This window comes from Lepidothrix coronata, unplaced genomic scaffold (genome assembly GCF_001604755.1).
Source record: "Lepidothrix coronata isolate B3197 unplaced genomic scaffold, Lepidothrix_coronata-1.0 Scaffold301, whole genome shotgun sequence".
NCBI classification, from domain to species: Eukaryota; Metazoa; Chordata; class Aves; order Passeriformes; family Pipridae; genus Lepidothrix; species Lepidothrix coronata.
Genome location: NW_016690481.1, coordinates 776099 through 793527, shown reverse-complemented (window position 1 = coordinate 793527; position 17429 = coordinate 776099). Strand labels below are relative to the sequence as shown.

General features: G+C 56.8%; 1 protein-coding gene across 1 annotated transcript in view; it reads left to right on the top strand.

Annotated features, from left to right (window-relative positions):
- Positions 1-6332: 6332 nt before the first annotated feature.
- NUDCD3 (NudC domain containing 3) overlaps positions 6333-17429 on the top strand; it is a 31197-nt gene continuing 20100 nt past the window's right edge. The window contains exons 1-2 of the mRNA XM_017837347.1: positions 6333-6574; positions 8649-8941. Coding sequence (XP_017692836.1) covers positions 6383-6574; positions 8649-8941 — 485 coding nt within the window. The 5' untranslated portion in view covers positions 6333-6382. The remainder of the gene's footprint in view (positions 6575-8648; positions 8942-17429) is intronic.

The window sequence follows — 17429 nt, the reverse complement described above, 5'->3', positions numbered from 1 at the left end:
CTCTCTCTCTCCTCTCAGCTTTGCTTGCGCTCTGGAGTGGCCGCAGTCCAGTTCTCCCAGTGTCTGGCTTTGCTCCCCATTCCTGAGGATCCTTCACATTTGTCCACAATTGTTCTTGCACTCTGGCCAGGGATGGTCTGACTGGGGCAGCCGTAGTCCCTGGGACTCAGCTGGAGCCACAACTGGCAGCAGAGATTCTGGACCATCCTTGCAGCTCGCCAACACCTTCAGGGTCCCTGCAGTGAGGCTCTGAGGTGTGGGCTGGGGAGGCTATGGCATGTCCCTACATTTATCCAAAACCTCTGCTGCCCCACTGTGCCGGTTAGGAGTGACCTGTACCCACCTCGTGCTATCGTCTTCAGCTGTCCAAGGATTTCATGTAGCACTTTGGATGTGTCCTGGGAAGATTGTCCCTTTCCGTCTTGATACTCTGGACCTTAATGGAAAGAATAAAGTTACATTTCTGCCCCAGCAAACCCTGGAAGCAGCACTCAGGCTGTGCAGTCAGTTAGGACTGACTCGTGACCCCCTCCAGTGCAGGGTCCAGCCAAGAAGCAGGAAAAGCCCTTCCTGTGCCCACAGCTGCAACCAGACCCCCCATGAGGAGCTCCTGTCACACCTTGGGGTACCCTCTGTCCTGACTGAATAGCAGGACAGGGGAGGGGATCATGGAATGACATATTACACCCAGGCTTTGCTCCCCATTCCTGTGGATCCTTCATATCTGGCCACAATTTCTCTCATGGGTGCCCACCTTCCCTTTCCAGGCTTGGTGGGTGCTGCCTCGATGGACACTCTCTCTGACCTTGGGGTCACCCAGGGTCACCACCCCAGCTCTCCCTCCACAGCCCAGCACCCACACTCTGAGGGGACACACTCAGGCCCTCAGGAGACACCCAAACCTCGCTCTCCCTCACTGCCCTTTCTCCAGCATGGGCAGCGCTTGCCTGCTCCCACTTTTCAGGTCTTGTCTCCCACATATGGCCCCTGGCAGGACTACCCAGTGCCTGGATAATTTGGAAAACATTCCTCTAGCCCAGAGTGGGGGCCTTCCCCAGGACTGGCCAGCACTGCCAAGGATCAGGGAAAGGTAAAGCCTCAGTGTGGGTCAGGCACAGAGGCTGCAGGAAGACGGTGCAGGGTCCCTCCAAGCCGTGCTGGACTCAACAGTGCAGCCCTTTGGACCCCAGTTCCCAGGAGGGATCCCCTCTGTTGTGCCAGGGCCTCCAGGGCCATTCCTTGTGGGCATCTGCCAGAGTTGGGGCCTGGCCCTGGCTTGCCCACCTACCCACTGCCCACGGTCGCCATGGAGCAGCCCCGATACCTCCGGCTGGCAGGGCCACCAGGAGGAGGATGAGGGCCAGGGCCCACCGTGCCTGCACCATGCTGTCACTGCTGTCACTGCTGCTGCTGGAGCGGTGCCTGCAGCACCCGCCCTGCACTGCACACCATGGCTTGGCCTTATGACCTCATTGGGGGCTTTGTGACCTCGCAGGGTCTTCTACCGGCAACATTCCCCTCCCCAAGGGAAGCTGTAGCAGGGAGATTGCCAAAACTGAAACCAGTCCACGGTTGAAAGCTCAACAAAACAATATTTATTACAAAGAAGTAGCCAGCAAAACAAGAAGCCGAGAGACAGGAAAGAGAAGGGAAACAAGCCCCCAAGACAACCCCCCACTCACTCAGGCGTTACCAATGAGGTTGTCTTACCAATCCCAGAACGTTTAAAATTCCCCATAGCAGAAGTTGCATCCTCGGAGTGTTGGCAGGCTCACGAGATAGCGGGCGTCCCCACAGAAGACAACGTTGCCCATGTAAAGCTTGAATCTGCTCCCAGCAAGAGCTATCTGCTCTTTATACAATTAACCTGTGGCATCTATCTGGACAGGTGTGGCCAGCACCGCCCAGCCAGAGGTCCTTGGTCCCTCCCCCCGTGATGTAAGTGGTGCCCCTTCTGCGCATGCGTGTGTACACATCGAGGCTCTTTTCTAAATGAGTCGGGGGGCTTCCTTCATCATCCTCCTTGTCACTTTCTCCTTCAAATAGCCAGTCACCAATTAATTTCAGTTTATACAGGATGCTTCCTTCAAGGACGAAGTTCTCGTTTATCAGTGCTTGTTTTCACATAATAATGGCCAGTCTTCGCAAGCGAAGATTTGGGAAAGGTCATTAACCCTTCGAGCCTGCGCAGTGGATTTTTTAGGTGAGACACAGTGTGCGTTGAACTGAGCCCACCCTTTAATCCTGAGGTTCATCTGCCGGGGCCGAGCAAGCTTGGACAGTGGCAGCGAGGGTCTCAGGACGTAGGTTTGTTTAGAGTGACCTTCTCTTAGATGGATTGCCTTACAAGGCTGACGAGCTCCATCTGCCCGGGGGGCTGGGAATCGAACCCGGGTCGCATCGGTGAAAGTGCTGCACCCTAACCACTAGACCACCAGGGCCCCTTGTTTTCACATGAATTGGCAGGAAAAGAACAGACTCTCGCAGGTGGCTGGGCCAAACCCAGACCAAAAGCATCTAATTAAGCACAAATGCGGAGGCCTAAACATTCCGCAGCTGCCAGTGACAGATCAAGCAGGCACAGCCCTTCCCCAGTGCCAAAAGGCTCTCTGGGGAGCTGCTTTAGAAAATTCTGCAGACTACCTGGGACTTCACCTGTCTCCAGAGCAAACCTCAATGGTCCTGGAGCTGCCTAGGAGTGTCAGGCAGCTGCCAGCACAGACCCGCCCCAAACATGGACCAAATGCCTCGTGAAGCTCCCTTGGAGGAGTTGGAAGCTGACACCCTTCGTGCCCCACATTGGGCACCAAAAGGACTGTCCTTGTTTAACCCCAGCTGGCAACCAAGCACCACGAAGCTGCTCATTCACTTTGCCCTTGATGGGGTGGGGAAGGAACTCAGGAAAGCAAATAAAATAGACCTGGTGGGCTAAGAGCAATTTAATAATTGAAACAAAGTGCACTCTAATAATAATAATAATAATAATAAAGAGGAGAGCGAGAGAGGGAAAGAACACTCAAGAAAACAAGTGATGTACATTACAATTGCTCACCACCTGCTGACCAATGCCAAGCCAGTCCCCAAACCCTGACTGGCCTCCCATTCCAGTTAACTTCTCCACTTTATATACTGTGATGAGGAGTATCCCCTTGGCCAGTTCAGGGGGGCTGTCCCAGCCATGCTCCCTCCCAGATTTTAGGGCACATCTTCCCTGGCAGAGCATGAGACACGGAAAAGTACTTGGCTCAGAGCAAGCAGCTCTTTGGGGCCACCTCTCCCTTCTCCTCCCTGATTTGCTGCCCTGTCCCAATGGCCCAGCAGCTCCCACTGTGGGAACCCCCTGGCCGCCAGCTCCCCATGTGGCTGGCACGAAGCTGGGGGACATCAGCAACGGGGGCCGGCTCAGAGGGTGTCCCAAAGGTTCCCCTTGGCCCAGCACAGCTCCCACTCATCCAGGTCTGGGGGACTCCATGTAACTGCTTCTTCAACCCTCAGAGCTTCTGCCTCCACTGGACCAGCACCAACCCAACCTCCGCTGGTCACCTCCATACTGGGCCATGGTGCCACTGCCCTGGGGGGCCCCAGGAGCTGCCCAGACCAGAGAGGTCCATCGTGACACCTCACTACCTACCAAAGGAGTGCGAAAGGGTGCAGTGGCCACCGGGCCTGCGGACCCCGCTGGCAGCAGCACAGAGGGGACAGCAGTGCCCCCAGCCACAGTGCTGTTGATATTCCTCATGGCCACCATCACAGAGGCCTCCCCAGGCAGCCACATCTCCCAGGGCAGTCACATCCTCCTCAGGGAGGAACACTGTCCAAGGACATGCTTTGGGATTGCCCCCTGGTTGGACAGGATGACTTCAGCAGCATCCCCAAGGCTTGGGACCCTGAAGCCATCCTCCACAGAGACACTGGCTTGCTCTTGCTGCTGGCAGAGTTGCTCAGTCCCACTGTGGGACTCCACAGTGCACTACAGTCTGAGAGCACCACAAGAGTACCACAGTCCTGAGCCTGGAGCAAATCACCTCTGGCAGGATGGGGTCCTGGGAGCTGTGGTGGAGTGCAGGGATGGACCCACCACCATCCCAGCCTGCCATGTCCCAGCCTGGCAGGGGCCACATCAAAAGTAGGGGAAGAAGCAGAAGAGCACCAGGCCAAACCTCCCCCCCAGCAAGTGCCAGGTTCTGGCAGCCAGCACTGAGGGGGATGGTGGTGGGTGGGAGGTATGGGTATATTTGAGAGTGGAATGGTGATAGATTATAACTTTATGAAACATTTACTCCTGGGTGTGTTCCACTAAAAGCCATTTTTCCAAGTTGCTTTGTGCAGGAGGGGGAGGGAGCCCTGGGGGCACTGTAAAACAGCACCCAGTAAGTACAAAAGCCACATTGACTCCCAGATTAGAACCAGCCCCGAGCACTGAGCTGCCCCCAGGGCTGAGGCATGGCCAGCAAGGACTGCAGTGGTGGGGGGTGACTGCCCTGTCCCCTTCCTTGGGGGAAGCAGCCAGGCCTGACAGGTCTGTGCAGGACTCCTGGACATGGCCCCATGCAGAAAGGAGCATGGAGCCCTTGGGACAAGGGCAGACGGGGGGGAACAGGGCTGGGGATGGACACATGCAACAAGGGATACAGTGCCGTCATCTTGAGCGTGAGCAGCGTTCCCTGAAGTGGGGATGGGCTTGGTGCAAAGCCCTTCAAAGCCTCAGGGCAACCATGCCCTGCCTTGGGTGTCCCTACGCTTGGCTCTGCAGCTCGGCTGTGCCACGCAGCCAGAGCCAAATCACCTCAAGAGTGGCAAGGGATCAGCCAAAGGCCAGGAAGGAACCCTCCTCCCCTGGTCTGGCTGAACTGGTGAGAAGTGCCTTGAGTCTTCATCTCTCTTGGTTGCCCATTTCCCATCCAAAGTCTGGACCTCATCCCAGCTCTGGACCCTGGGAAGGTGCAATGCCATTGGCATCAATCTCCCCTCACACACTGACCCTCCCAGAGCATCATCCTTGCCCCAAGGCTCCTGTCCCTGTAGCAGCTGCACTGCCATCGCCCACCACCCTCAGGGCCGTGCAGTTCCTCTGCCTGAGAGACCGAGAGACAGGGGAAAGAGGAAAAGCCCAGAACTTCAGCGCTGGTTGAACAAAAGTTAAAGCACATGCTGCCAAGGTGCATCCCAGAGCTCTGAGGGAACTGGCTGATGGAGTTTCCAGGCCACTCTCTGTGCTGTTGGAAAAGTCACAACAGTCAGCTGAAGACCCAAATGATTGGTAAAGGGAAACTCCACCGGCCCAAGATAAATTTAAAATATTGTGCTTTATCCCCATGTGTGGATGAACAGTGTGTCCAGCCCCAAACTGAATATTCCGATTTAACAGATGCCAGTGCATTAATGCCAGAGAGATGGGTTTTGGATAGAATTCCTTATTACTTTCAGTTAGTTCCTTAAACAACTTAAAAATAATCTGAGAAGTATCTAGAGTTGTAAATAAAAACTCAGAGCAAAGTATGTTTTTCCAGGGTTACATTAAAATGTTCATAAGCGAGACCTATGTCTGCTTAAAAAGAAACACCTGGATCCTGGGAACTACCAACTCTTCAGCCTCAGCTCTGTGCCTGGGAAGATCATGGAAAAGATTCTCCTGGGAGCTCTGCTGAGGCCCATGGAGGGCAGGAGGCGATTCAAGACAGCCAGCAGAGGTTCTCCAAGGGCAAGGCCTGCCTCACCAGCTTTCTGTGATGGAGTGACTCCAACCTCGTATGGGGGAAGGGCTATGGATGGCATCTCTCTGGGCTGTTGTAAGGCCCTGGACACGGCCCCCCAGAACACCCTTCTCTCCCACGGAGAGGTGGATTTGCGGGGGGTGTTGGGTGAGTGTCTGGCCAGTGAGGTGTTAGTTGGGTGGTTGCTGCCTAGAACAAGCTGATCAAAGGGAGCAGCTGATGAAGTAATTTTGGATTTCGGTACAGTTTTGATACCGTCTGTCCCGGGGCCCTCCTGGAGCAGGGAGCCGCACCCCTCCCGCCATGACGGGCCCGCGGCCCCCCCCCCCGAGCGGCGGAGCCCCGGCGCCACCCGGAGGTTCGGAGCGGGAACTGCAGCCCCGCCACCGCCCCCCGCGGGGGGGTCACACGTGGGGGGAATGGGGAGGATGGGCGATGGCTGGGGACGTGGCGGCGCAGGATCTGGGCGTCCCCTGGTGCTGGCAGGCGACAGGGGGTCCCGGCGGCGCCACTGGGGGGGCCGCGGGTGCCCTGGGAACCCCAGCGGGGCTGGAGGGACATCTGGGGAGCCGGAACGCGTGCGCGCAGGGCGGGTTCCGGGCGGACCGCGCGGGGAGGACCGGAAGCGCGGCCGAGCCCGTTGCCGTGACAGCGGGCTCGGGGCCGCCATGGAGGCCGCGCTCACCGACATGTATGACCAGGCGCTGCTGGGCATCCTGCAGCACGTCGGTAACGTGGAGGAGTTTCTGCGCGTCCTCTTCGGCTTCCTCTACCGCAAGACCGACTTCTACCGGCTCCTGCTGCGGCCCGGGGACCGCCTGGGCTTCCCGCCCGGCGCGGCACAGGCCATGGCCCTGCAGGTACCGGCGGGGCCCGGGGTTGACACGGCCTGGCCGTGCTGGTGGCCGGTGCTGACCCCGCCGCGGGGCCGAGCTGAGCAGGCCGTGTTCCTCCGTCGGGGCAGGGCGGGGGATCTGGGGCGGCAGTCGGGCAGCACAGCAGCCCCGGGGGCACCGGCGCTGCTCAGAGGGGTGCAGGAGGAGGGAGAAGGTGGAGGGTGCACCACCGTGGGCGATGGCGGCAGCGTCACCCTCGTAAGAGGACGAAGAACCTCGGGGGCAGGTGGAGGCTGCGAGACCCCGGTGGGAAGAGCTGAGGCACTGGGCCGCAGTGGGCTTACGGTGGGGCTTACGGGAAGCCGCCATCAGGAGCCCTGGGAGCAGGGAGCCCAGAGAGCGGCCGGGGGCAGATGAGGACGCGGGAGTCGTGGGGGGAGCGCGTCTGGGCTTCGCTCAGCGAGAGCTTGTGGTCGGCACGGGGCTGGCCCCGCTCCTGGACGGGAGGGGCAAAAGCCCCGACCTGCCGGGCTCGCGGTTGGGGCGGCTCTAACTATGGGCTCTTCTGGTCTGTTATTAATCTTCATTAGCAGAGAGCAAAACAGCTTGTGAGCAAAACAGGGTGAGGCTGGGTTTGGGGTGTTTGGTGTTTGTCTGCTTGGACTGGATGAGCTTTCCTTCCCAAGTGTGTCAGGCCTAGGGTGCCGTGGGCAGGGGGATGGGGGCATCCCTGCCCCTTCCTGCAGTGCTCCGTAGCACACGGGGGTCCTTGTCACCCCCCAGGGCAGCTTCTGCTGTGCGCTGCGGGCAAGGGGGGATCCCAGAGAGGGCTCAGGCTGCACAGGGAGGGCACGGAGCACAAACCACTGGGCAGAGGGGCAGCGCTGGTGGGGGCCCCGTGTAGTGTCCCCCTGGGGCCGTTTGGGGCTGGGCACAAGGAGGGAAGTGCAGTTCTGGCCACAGCGTTCCTGCCACAGAGAGCTGTTGGTCAGGGCAGCCTGCTGGCTGCAGCCAGAGGGACCCAGAGCCTAGGACAGTGCAGAAGGGGCCCCTCCCTCATCCTGGCTTGGCTGCAGCCCAGGGCATGGACATGGGTCTGAGGTGTTGCTCTGCATGATCCACGTGGGGCTGGCACTCACCTCTCTGCTCCATGCCTGGGGAGGAAGGCCAGAGTGAGGGGCACAAGTTTCTTTCCTGCTGTGGCTGTGCTGGCAGGAGCCCTCCCTGAGCCATGTCCTTTGTCCTGCACCTCATGAGCCCAGAAGAAGACTCAAATGGAGCAGCACCATGGACCAGGCATGCCAGTCTGCTACTGGAAGCACTAAATCTGACTCTAAAACATTGATGGGAAGGAGGACTGTGTTTGACACTTGCACACTTTCCAGAACACGTTTACAGTGCCAATGCCCTGGCACTCGAGGGGAGACACTGCAGCCCCTTCAGGGAGCAGGCCCAGGGCCCAGGTCATCGTCACCCCTCACTGACCTCCTGAGTTCACTTCTGACCTCCAGCCTGCACTGGACAGGGATGGCCAGGAGGCAGGTGTGGGGTGGGATTGCATCTCCTGGGGTTACATATCCTCCAGCCCCAGCTTAGGGGCTCTGAGTCTGTTTGGGCACAGCTTCTCCTGGGACAGTTCATTCCGTTTGCTCCTTGGAGGCTTGGTCTGAGTTCCAGGTTTCAAATGGCCCCTAGGTGAGCCCTGGAACATGGAGTGAGGAGAGATTCCCTGAGAGCCCCTTCCCAGCTAGGAGCCAGAGCTCACCACTCTGCTTTTCCCTGGAGTAACCAGCCCTCTTTGCAGGCTGGGGTGAGGTTGGTTGCCAGAACATGACCGAAGAAACAATTCCAAAATGCTCCCAGGAGCCAGGCTGTCTCTGAGGTGTGTTTGACACGGCTGTGGGACTTTTCAAAGAGTCATCAGTATGTTTTGTTGGTGACTGAAGCAGCTTGGGGTAGGGAGGAGTGTGTGATGCCCAGAGAGGCAGGGACAGGAAGGAATAAGTGCTCCAAGTGTGTGCTGCTATCCTCTCCTTCTCCCTGGTGTCACAGGTAGAGCTGGTGGCTCTGACTGCTCGGTTTGCTCTTTCTCTTCCAGGCATTCCAAGTGTTTGAGCGGATGGCCAGGCAGGATGATGAGAAGAGGCGCCGGGAGCTGGAGGCAAAGCTGAGGAAGAAGGAGGAGGAGGAGGAGGCAGCTGCAGCTGCCGAGAGGGTGAAGCTGTGCCCTGCAGCTCAGGAGGTTGAGGTGGAGACAACGGAGCACATCCCAGCACCAGATGTCGGGGGAGCTGTGGGCACACAGGAATCAGCTGCAGCCCAGGGTGCCGCAGCCCCCAGCTCTGTGTCAGTGGAGCCTCTGGGGGCTGCTGCCCCAGCAGAGTTGCTGACGTAAGGATCTTTTACTTTCTTCATGCTCCTGGTAGGGGGGAGACAAAACCACAAACAGGGTGTTCACTGTTTCCTGCACAACCCTTTTCGGGGGTTTGACCTTCCTCTGCAGGCACTCGGCCCTTCGGGAGACTGTGAAGATTTCCCTTACGGGCTCCCATGGCCGGAGACATCACGTAACTCCCTGCAAGAGGGCAGGGGTTGTTGTTCTGTGGGTGGTTCAGTGTCTCCTGCTCTGCTCTGAGCAGGGGAAGTGGCACAGCCCTGTATGCAGCCCTGCAGAGCTGGGCTGGGCCGTGTGGCTCCTCCACGTGCTGGCTTCAGTGAGCAGTGTCCATTTTCTGGTGCTCGCTGATGGTAGTCCTGGCACCTGCCTGCAACCCTTTTGTCAGTGTTGGACTCCTCTGCCAGGCCTGGGACAGGCGGCTGCAGCAGCAAATGGGTTCGGAGCCCTCCAGAGGTCTCTGGCCCAGCCCTTGGCTCAGAGCAGGGCCAGCTTTGAAGATCAAGCAGGTACTGCAGAGTTTTCTCTTTATCCAGTCTTGATGGCTTTCCAGCAGGGCCAAGCAGCCTCCATTTGTACAGAAATGTCCTTGTGTCAAAGTCCTTCCAGGGCTTCTGAGACACTTCCAGCCTGACTGTCTGCTGAGCAGCAGGAGGTGAGCTCGAGCAGGCTGGCGAGGCTTCTGTGAACCACGTACCTGAGTGCACATCCTGTGCAGGTCTCTCTTGTCCTTCCCTGGGCGTCACCTTGACCCGAAGCTGGGGCAGAGCTGCCCAACCCTCGATCAGGGCCTCACACCCCTCAAGGTACAAGCTCCTGTGTCTCCTCACTGCCCAAGTCGAGGGAGCAATGCCATGAGCAGGCCGTGCAGACCCTGTCTCCTCCTCCCTTCCCTGTTGTGTCCTGTGGTCAGACCTCACGCAATGGCTGCACTGCCCTTCTCTTGCTTGCTGCAGCTGTCCTGGCCATATGTGGGGCTTCACTGCAGCCTGTCCCTGCTGTCCCACTAGTACTTGGTGAGGAGGGCAGCTTGGGCTGGTGATCTCTGTCCTTCCAACCAGTTTTGGACATATCACTGGGGAGAGCAAGGCACCAGATGGAATCAGGGTCTAGTGGAAGAGCCCCAAATCCTGGAAGGACTGGGATGCCCAATGCCTCTGAGGAACAGAGAGGATTTGGAGCCCTGACTTAGGGACTGTCAACCCTTGGCATATGGAAGGGACAGTCTGAGGACCAAAATTTTGGGGGCTATGGGACAATAAGTGGTAGGAGTGTGGAGGTTTAGGTTGGATACTAGAAAAAGGTTCTTCCCCCAGAGGGTAGTCGGGCACTGAACAGGCTCCCCCAGGCAGTGGTCGCGGCCCCAAGGCTGCCAGAGCTCAAAGAGTGTTTGGACAACGCTTTCAGGCAGTTCAGTGGGAATATTGGGGTTAAGCCCCCTGAGCAGGGCCAGGAGCTGGACCTGATGATCCTTGCGAGTCCCTTCCAGCTCAGGATATTTCATGGTTCCATTATTCTAGGACAGCGGTCGAGTCAGGTCCTGCAGCCTTGACTGGACACAGTGGTGGGGCAGGGCCCGAGCGTGGCAGCTGTCTGGGCAAGGGAAAGGGTATGGGCCGTGCCTGGGCAAGGTGCCTGCCCAGTCACCTGATCTGATGGGAGGAGGAGAAAGGACTTGTGTGTAACTGGCACACATTCTGCAGGATAAAAATAAGCCAGAAGCCAAAAATGAAATTACCTGCAAAGCCTGTGCCAGAGCTGTCCTGTGAAAGGGGGCTGCCAGTCTGACACCTCTCCCTGTGCAAAATTAGCAAGCCAAAAGCCCTGTGAGAGCAGGCCTCGGAGCTGGCCTGGAGGTGTCTAGCCCAGCTTTATCCCAATGGAGAGGAGAGGGAGAGACTGGAGGAGCTGGCAAAACCATGAGCAGAGGGAGCTGGGGTGGCCTGAGTGCCAGCTGCTTGTGCCCCTGTGCAGGCCACGTTTGTTGTGTTTTGCCCCATGAAATTTCCTCTCAGGTCTTTTGTTGTGAGGCAGCAGCTGGTGCCTGAAAACTGATGTCAGGGCTGCAGGAAGGAAACTGGAGGGGTTAGGAAGGAAAGTGAGGGCCAGTGTGCTGCCAGAATGTGTCTGACAGCAAGTGTGCTGGAGCCATCAGGGATGGTTTCGGCTGCGGGTGGTGAGAGCCTGGTGAAAACTCAGCCCTCAGACGTGCCACCTCCTGGCACCAGTGGAAAGTGGCCCCTGTCAGATGTCAGGCACTCGGGTGCTGTTTTGCAGCCTGCAGCTGTGGCATCAAATGCCAAGCCCTGCTTGGCACGTCTCCCCTTGAAAAGAAGGTACCTTCAGCCAAGTACGGGTGCCCCTGTGGCTTCTGCCCTCCCAAATGGTCTCTTCCCCCTTTGCTCTTCCTGCTCCCGCCACCCCAAACTCTCTGGTTGGGTGGAACACTCGCACCCGCTTGGTGGCTGCCCAGTTTGGGCACGTGGTGGGTGAGACCAGGCACAGGAGGCTGTGTCCCAGGAAGCTCCGGTGGTTTCCAGGCCAGGAGAACGGGGTGTCTGTGGGCTCGAAGTAGGGTAGAGCAGCCCACGGGTTTGTCATTGGGCTGTAGTTGGTTTCGGTGCCTCTGGGGGGCACTGGAGCCCCCCGAAAGGCTGCGGGGGCCGGGCGGGCGGCCTGGCCAGCCCCCGACAGACTATTAATAATTTAACCAACTGCTTAATTCTCCACAGCCCTTTCTGAGCAAAACCCAGAGCTACCAGCCTAGGTATGAGGGGCGCATGAGTAATGTGCAACTCTGGCAGCAGGAATGCAGAAAAGAGCTTAAACAAAAATATTTTCCATCTCCCTTCCTTCCCCCCACCCCTCCAGCCACTGGTGAAGAAAACCGCTGCCACCAAAATCTATATAAAAACTCGCTCATTCTGTCAACCTGACGGCTCTGGGAATGTAGGGCAGGTATGATCCCAGATCTGCCAGCTCCCATCAGAGCCTTGTGCTGCGCCTGGGTGCTGGGGCACTGGTCGGGAGCCTCTTGCAAAGCACAGCGAAGTTTTTCAGGGCCGATCCAGATGAATCAAGCCGGCTTTGTGGGTATGGAGGTTTGCAGGGCTTGGTTTGGGGCTCAGCCAGGTCTCCCCGAGTCCCTTGCCTTCCCATCCTGCAAAAGGCAAGGTGAATTGGTTCCTCTTTGCTGCCCTGTAAACACACTGAGGACTGAGGTGTCTTTGGGGTGACGTTCATGCCAGGAGCAGTGCTGAGGGGGACCAGAGGTCTCCGTGCCACAGAAGAAGCCGGGTTCCTCTTGCAGCTGCCCTGAGTGTCCTGGCTGTCCTTCTCTGGCTGTCACGGTTCTCCTGCTGTCCCCACCTCGCTGGGAGGGCAGTGGGGTGCAGGCCTTTCTCACACCCCACCATGGGGCTGTTCATCCCAGGGCTGGCATTGCAGCTGCACAGTCCCAGGTCTGGCTCTTCCCCCATCTGCTCCCAGAAGCCATCCTTGCCTGAGCTCAGCTCCTAATTTTGAACACCTCCGCTGCCCAGCACCCTCCCCTTCCCCCAGCTTGGATTCCATCCTGCATATATTTGCCACATAGCATTTAAAATAGAGCCTGGCAGCCCACGTGTGGCACTGCACAGCCCGGCCTGTGCTTGTGCTTTCTGACTCCGGTTCCTGGCTTCCCTCTGCTCCCCAGTATGAACTGGGGGGAAGCTCTCATCCCGCTATACTGTGAGTCCTGTCCCAGGGCTAACTCCATGTATGAGCAAGAGGTAGGAAGGGGCAATCCTGGGAGCCTGTGGATGATGGTGAATGTCTCACCTTCATGTGTTTCTCCATCCAGCTTTTGTGTCTCTTCCAGGTGCTTCAGCCAGGTGTGCTCAGGGTGGGGCAGCTCTGGTCTGTACCTTAGAGACCAGCTGGGCAGGTGAGGTCTCTCAGAGGAGGATCTGTGGGTGTCACTACCACCAGGGCTGGAAATGCGGCCAATAGGACACAGAGCACTGGTGGGTGCTGGGTGGGTGCAGGAGGGCATGCAGTGTCTCGTCCCTGAGGAAGGTTTTGGCTGCTGCTGGGGGATCTGCCACAGTAACAAGCAGAGCGGAACAAAACCCTGAGTTTCCGTGGCCTCAGTCATTTGCCTTCTGCTGCGTGGAAAAGGAAGAGGCAGCTGAGGTGAGGAGGGGCCTCTTCATGGCTCCACCACTGCCTTGTGGGGCCTTGAAGGAGACCCTCCAGGTCTTAAAGAGTGTGCGACCTGGGGAAGGGACTCCACTCACCCTATGCACACAGTGCCATTGTGCCAAGGAAGGGAGCAAACAGGATGCTGTTGAGCCCTGGTCACATGGTCCAGGTGAGCCATGCTGCAAGGCCAGTCCCCCTGACGCTGCTCTACCATCCCTGGGAATGGGTTTTGGGGCTTGGCAATGACCTACAAAAATCCTCAGTGTGTGCCCTGGCTTGCTGTCCCAGGTGAGCAGAATTGACTCAAATGCATTAATTGGTGAGCTGACTCCTGACGCTCCAGTTCTCTCCTGAGACCCACAGCTCCCATTCCCAGAGCCCCTAGACTTGGGGTTAACCCTTTGCGAGGTTAACACGCTGGGAGCATCCCCGGGATGACACAGCAGCACTCTGGGAAATTTCCATGAGGCTCCTGTGCGAATCTGATTCGACTTAGCAACGGCTTGGCTTTGCTGGAAGCCCAGATGGCGTTTTGTCATTGCAAGGTGCCTGCAGGATGGGCTTCCTGGCAAGGCTGCATCCTCCTTGGGGTGCTGGGAATGGGAGTTTTACTGCTGGTCACCCTCAGTAGGGGAGCAGGGCTGTGCAGAACAGCTGTTGCTGCACGCTGCTGACTTTGAGGCCAAATTTGTTTGACTCTGAGGTGGCATTCACCCAAGCTTTCTCCTCTCAAGCGTTGTCCAGGGGACAGGAGGAGACCCCTTAGACTCTCAGCAGGTTCTGTCTGGCACTGTCCAGACCAGAATTTGGTTAAACTGGTTTCCTTCCCCACTTGTCCCTGTGGACCTTCCTGCTGAGCTCACCTCAGAGTCTGTGCTGTTCTTCCAGCCTGACCCAGAAAGGTGGAGCTGATCCTGATCCATATTTAAGGAGAGTCTGTCCTGGTTCTGATTCCTCTTGCGCACGTGGGGCCGTGCGCGAGGAATTCCCCTGGCGCGGCCAAGGCCTGTCACGATCAGGAGCCAGACGGAGCTCGGAGAATGGCTTGACCTGATACAGCCAAGCTCCATCTGGCCCCATATCCTGTCTCCATCAGCAGCAGATGCTGGGGGAAGAGGAAAAGAACAGAATGAGCGTGCAGTGATACTTCCTCTGTGTTTTCACCCTGCCCTGACACATAGCACTTTTCCAGCACTTGGTTCTTCAGTCTTTGGGAGGATTATTTTCCCTTTTCTCTCTGAATTTCAGCCTCCCATGCTTGAGGGCTCCTCAGCAGTAGTTCGGGTGAAGAGGCAGCTAGTGGGTCCCCATTTCCCTTCTCCACAGTCTTGGAGGTTCTCCTGTCATGTTAATTTTCTCTTTTCAGCCTGTTTTTAGGCTGAAGAGTCCTCATTTCCATGGTTGTTTCTCACTTGAGCATCCTTGTGCTCCTTGTCCTTCATGATCCTCTCGTGTTCTGAGGGCCATCCACATGCTCTGCCTGTATGTGAAGCCATGGGGTTTTTCTGTTTCCTACCCCATTTCCTTGCTCCTGGGTTGTCCCGCTGTTGCGATGAGGTCCGGAAATCCTCTTCCAGCTACATGGCACATGCTGCAGTCAAGTGACATCACTCAAACTCTTTTTGTCCCCTCCCAGCGCTCCCCAATGCTGTCAACCTTTCCAGGTCTGAACATGAGCTTCACAAAAGCCTTGTGTTGATGAGACCTCCTTCCACCAGCACACCCCAGCATGTTCTTGGCTCCTCATGTTGCACTGAGGCTTTTGGCCCATGTGGGCTGCAGCACTGCATGCGCAGTGCTGTCATGTTTGGTTTCTGGGAGGGATGTACTGGGTAGTACTGGGGGAAGCAGGGAAATGTGACTTAAGTCATCCCTGCCAAATGGAATCTTTCTTGTGGTGGAGAGAGGCCATTCTGCCTGCTGGGAGAATTGTTTTAACCCACATACCTTCTCCCATGGTGGTGGGAACTCAACTGCTTGGGAAGCATCTTTTCAAAGGGCTGAAACGCTTGAGCTCAGGGTGAGATCCCCCAACCCTGTCTGGTGCAGCCCTCAACTGTCCCGAGCCTTTTGCAGATGGTGAGGAACCAGTTGGTCCAATTTTCCAGTGTTTTCACAGAGAACCAGGCTCCTCCAGTTGGGTTGCTGAGATCAGCAGTGGAGTGCCAGTTCCCCTGTCACTTACTGAATCGCTTAGGGCTTTGGTTGCCCTACCAAGGTACTAAGCTCCAAAATTAGGTCCTGGGACCAAAAATAACTAAATTAAAACCTTTAAATTCTTCTCTTAACAAGCAGAAAATCCCAGTGCTGGAGACCGAGGGACAGCATTTTTAGGTAAAAAAGCAGTTACTGTTTGCTTGGTATCGCAGTGTTTACCAAAAGGGGCCTTATGTGGAAAACTACCTTGATTGGGCCTGTTCGTATTGGTGGTGGAGGGGTCTGAGAGTCCACCTTGTCCTCTGCTCCCACAGCTCAGTCCCATTGGATTCCTTTGGCCTTATCCCCTTTTTCCAGAGGAGCTATAATTGACTCCAGCCTGGTTGGCTGCACGTAGGTCTCTCTCACAGGAGACCTCTGAAGTCTAAGGTTGTATAAGCTCTCTGCAAACAATAAAGATCCCAGGGGACTTTTCTGGATGATAGTGTGTCCTGCTGTCCTTGACCTGAATATCCCAGTAGTGAAATTTAGCCCTCTGGTGCCAGCGCTCCAACGCTCTCCTGCGAGCTGGCGGTGGCATTTCAACTTGCCTAATGTCAGTAAGTTGGCGCTGTCAAACAGCTCTGTAAATAACTCAAGTGAAGGGGAAGGCTAAAAGCTCTCCTGAAGAGTGTGAGCTTGGAAAAGAGCAGGGCTCTCCCCTGGCAGGCAGAGAGGCAGAGCAGCTCAGTGGGGCTCCAGCTGTGGAGGAAGGGGATGGATTTGTTGGTTGGCTACTGGGTTGAGCAGCAAAGGCATCATCTGTGCAGGTGGTGCCTTGGGCACCTGGTACAGGGGAGCCTTGGCCCCTTCTCACCACGTCGTCAGGGCTTGGTGACACAATGGATTATAGGGGAATGTGTCTTGATGGGCTTGATTTTTTGGTTGTTGGTCGCATCCTGGTGATAAGTCAAAGCTCTGAGGCTTCCTGAAGGTGAGGAGACCTTTGGAGTACAAGCCTGATTAGGAGTGGCTGAGGGAGCTGGGGGCACTCATCCTGGAGAAAAGGAGGCTCGGGGGGACCTTCTCACTCTGCAACTCTGACAGGAGGGTGCAGTCAGGTGGGGGTCAGGTTCTGCTCCCAGGGAACAAAGGAAGTTGAGATTGCATTAAGTTGTGGCAGGGGAGGTTTAGGTTGGATATTGGGAAAATTCCCTCATGGAAAGGGTTGTCCATCCCTGGACAGCTCTGGACAAGTGATGGAGTCCCCGTCCCTGGAGGGATTTAACAACCATGTGAGTGTGGCACTTGGGGACATGGCTTAATGGTGGCAAGTGCTGGGGAAACAGTTGGACCTGATGGTCTCGGAGGGTTTTTCCAACCCAAACAATTGCATGATTCCATGATCTCTGTAATGATGATGATGGGCACTGCAGGCTGGAGCCCGGACTGCACTGCCTGGCTGGGTTGTGCCTCAGGTTTCAGGGTGAGGGGGAAGGCACTGGCTTCCATTTTTCACACTTTTTTTTTTTGTGACAGCAGGACCACCGAGCTGTGCAGTGCAGCTCTGGAGGTGTGTGCTCAGGATCCCCAGGGTAATGGACTGTGGGGAACCGCTGATGAACTTCTCTCCACTTTGGGGGTGAAGGGGACTTTTTCCAGAACTGGACTTGGGGAGTTCTTCTGCAGCAAACCGAACATAGCTGATCTGTAAGAAACCCTGAGGACTGGGACGGCCCTGGACCACCACTGTGCTCGGGGCTGGAGCTTGCTGCCAGCCAAGGAGTGGTGGAGAGGGTCGGGGTGGATCAGAGAGGATCAGAGTGGATCCTAAGGCTTACTGACTGCAGTGTGACTTGAGCTGTAGAGGAAGGGATTTGGCATTCAGCTTGCTTAGTGCTTTGCCAGAGGCCTCATTAGCTGAAGTGCTGGTACAAAGGAGCCTTTGTGGAGCCCTGGTTGCCTCTCGAACCCCAGCAAAGGTCTGGGAGCTGTAGTCAGCTTCCTCCAGCCATGGCGGGGCCTCTGGTGGTCTAGTGGTTAGGGTGTAGCACTCTCACCGCTGCGACCCGGGTTCGATTCCCAGCCCCCTGGGCAGATGGAGCTCGTCAGCCTTGTAAGGCAATCCATCTAAGAGAAGGTCACTCTAAACAAACCTACGTCCTG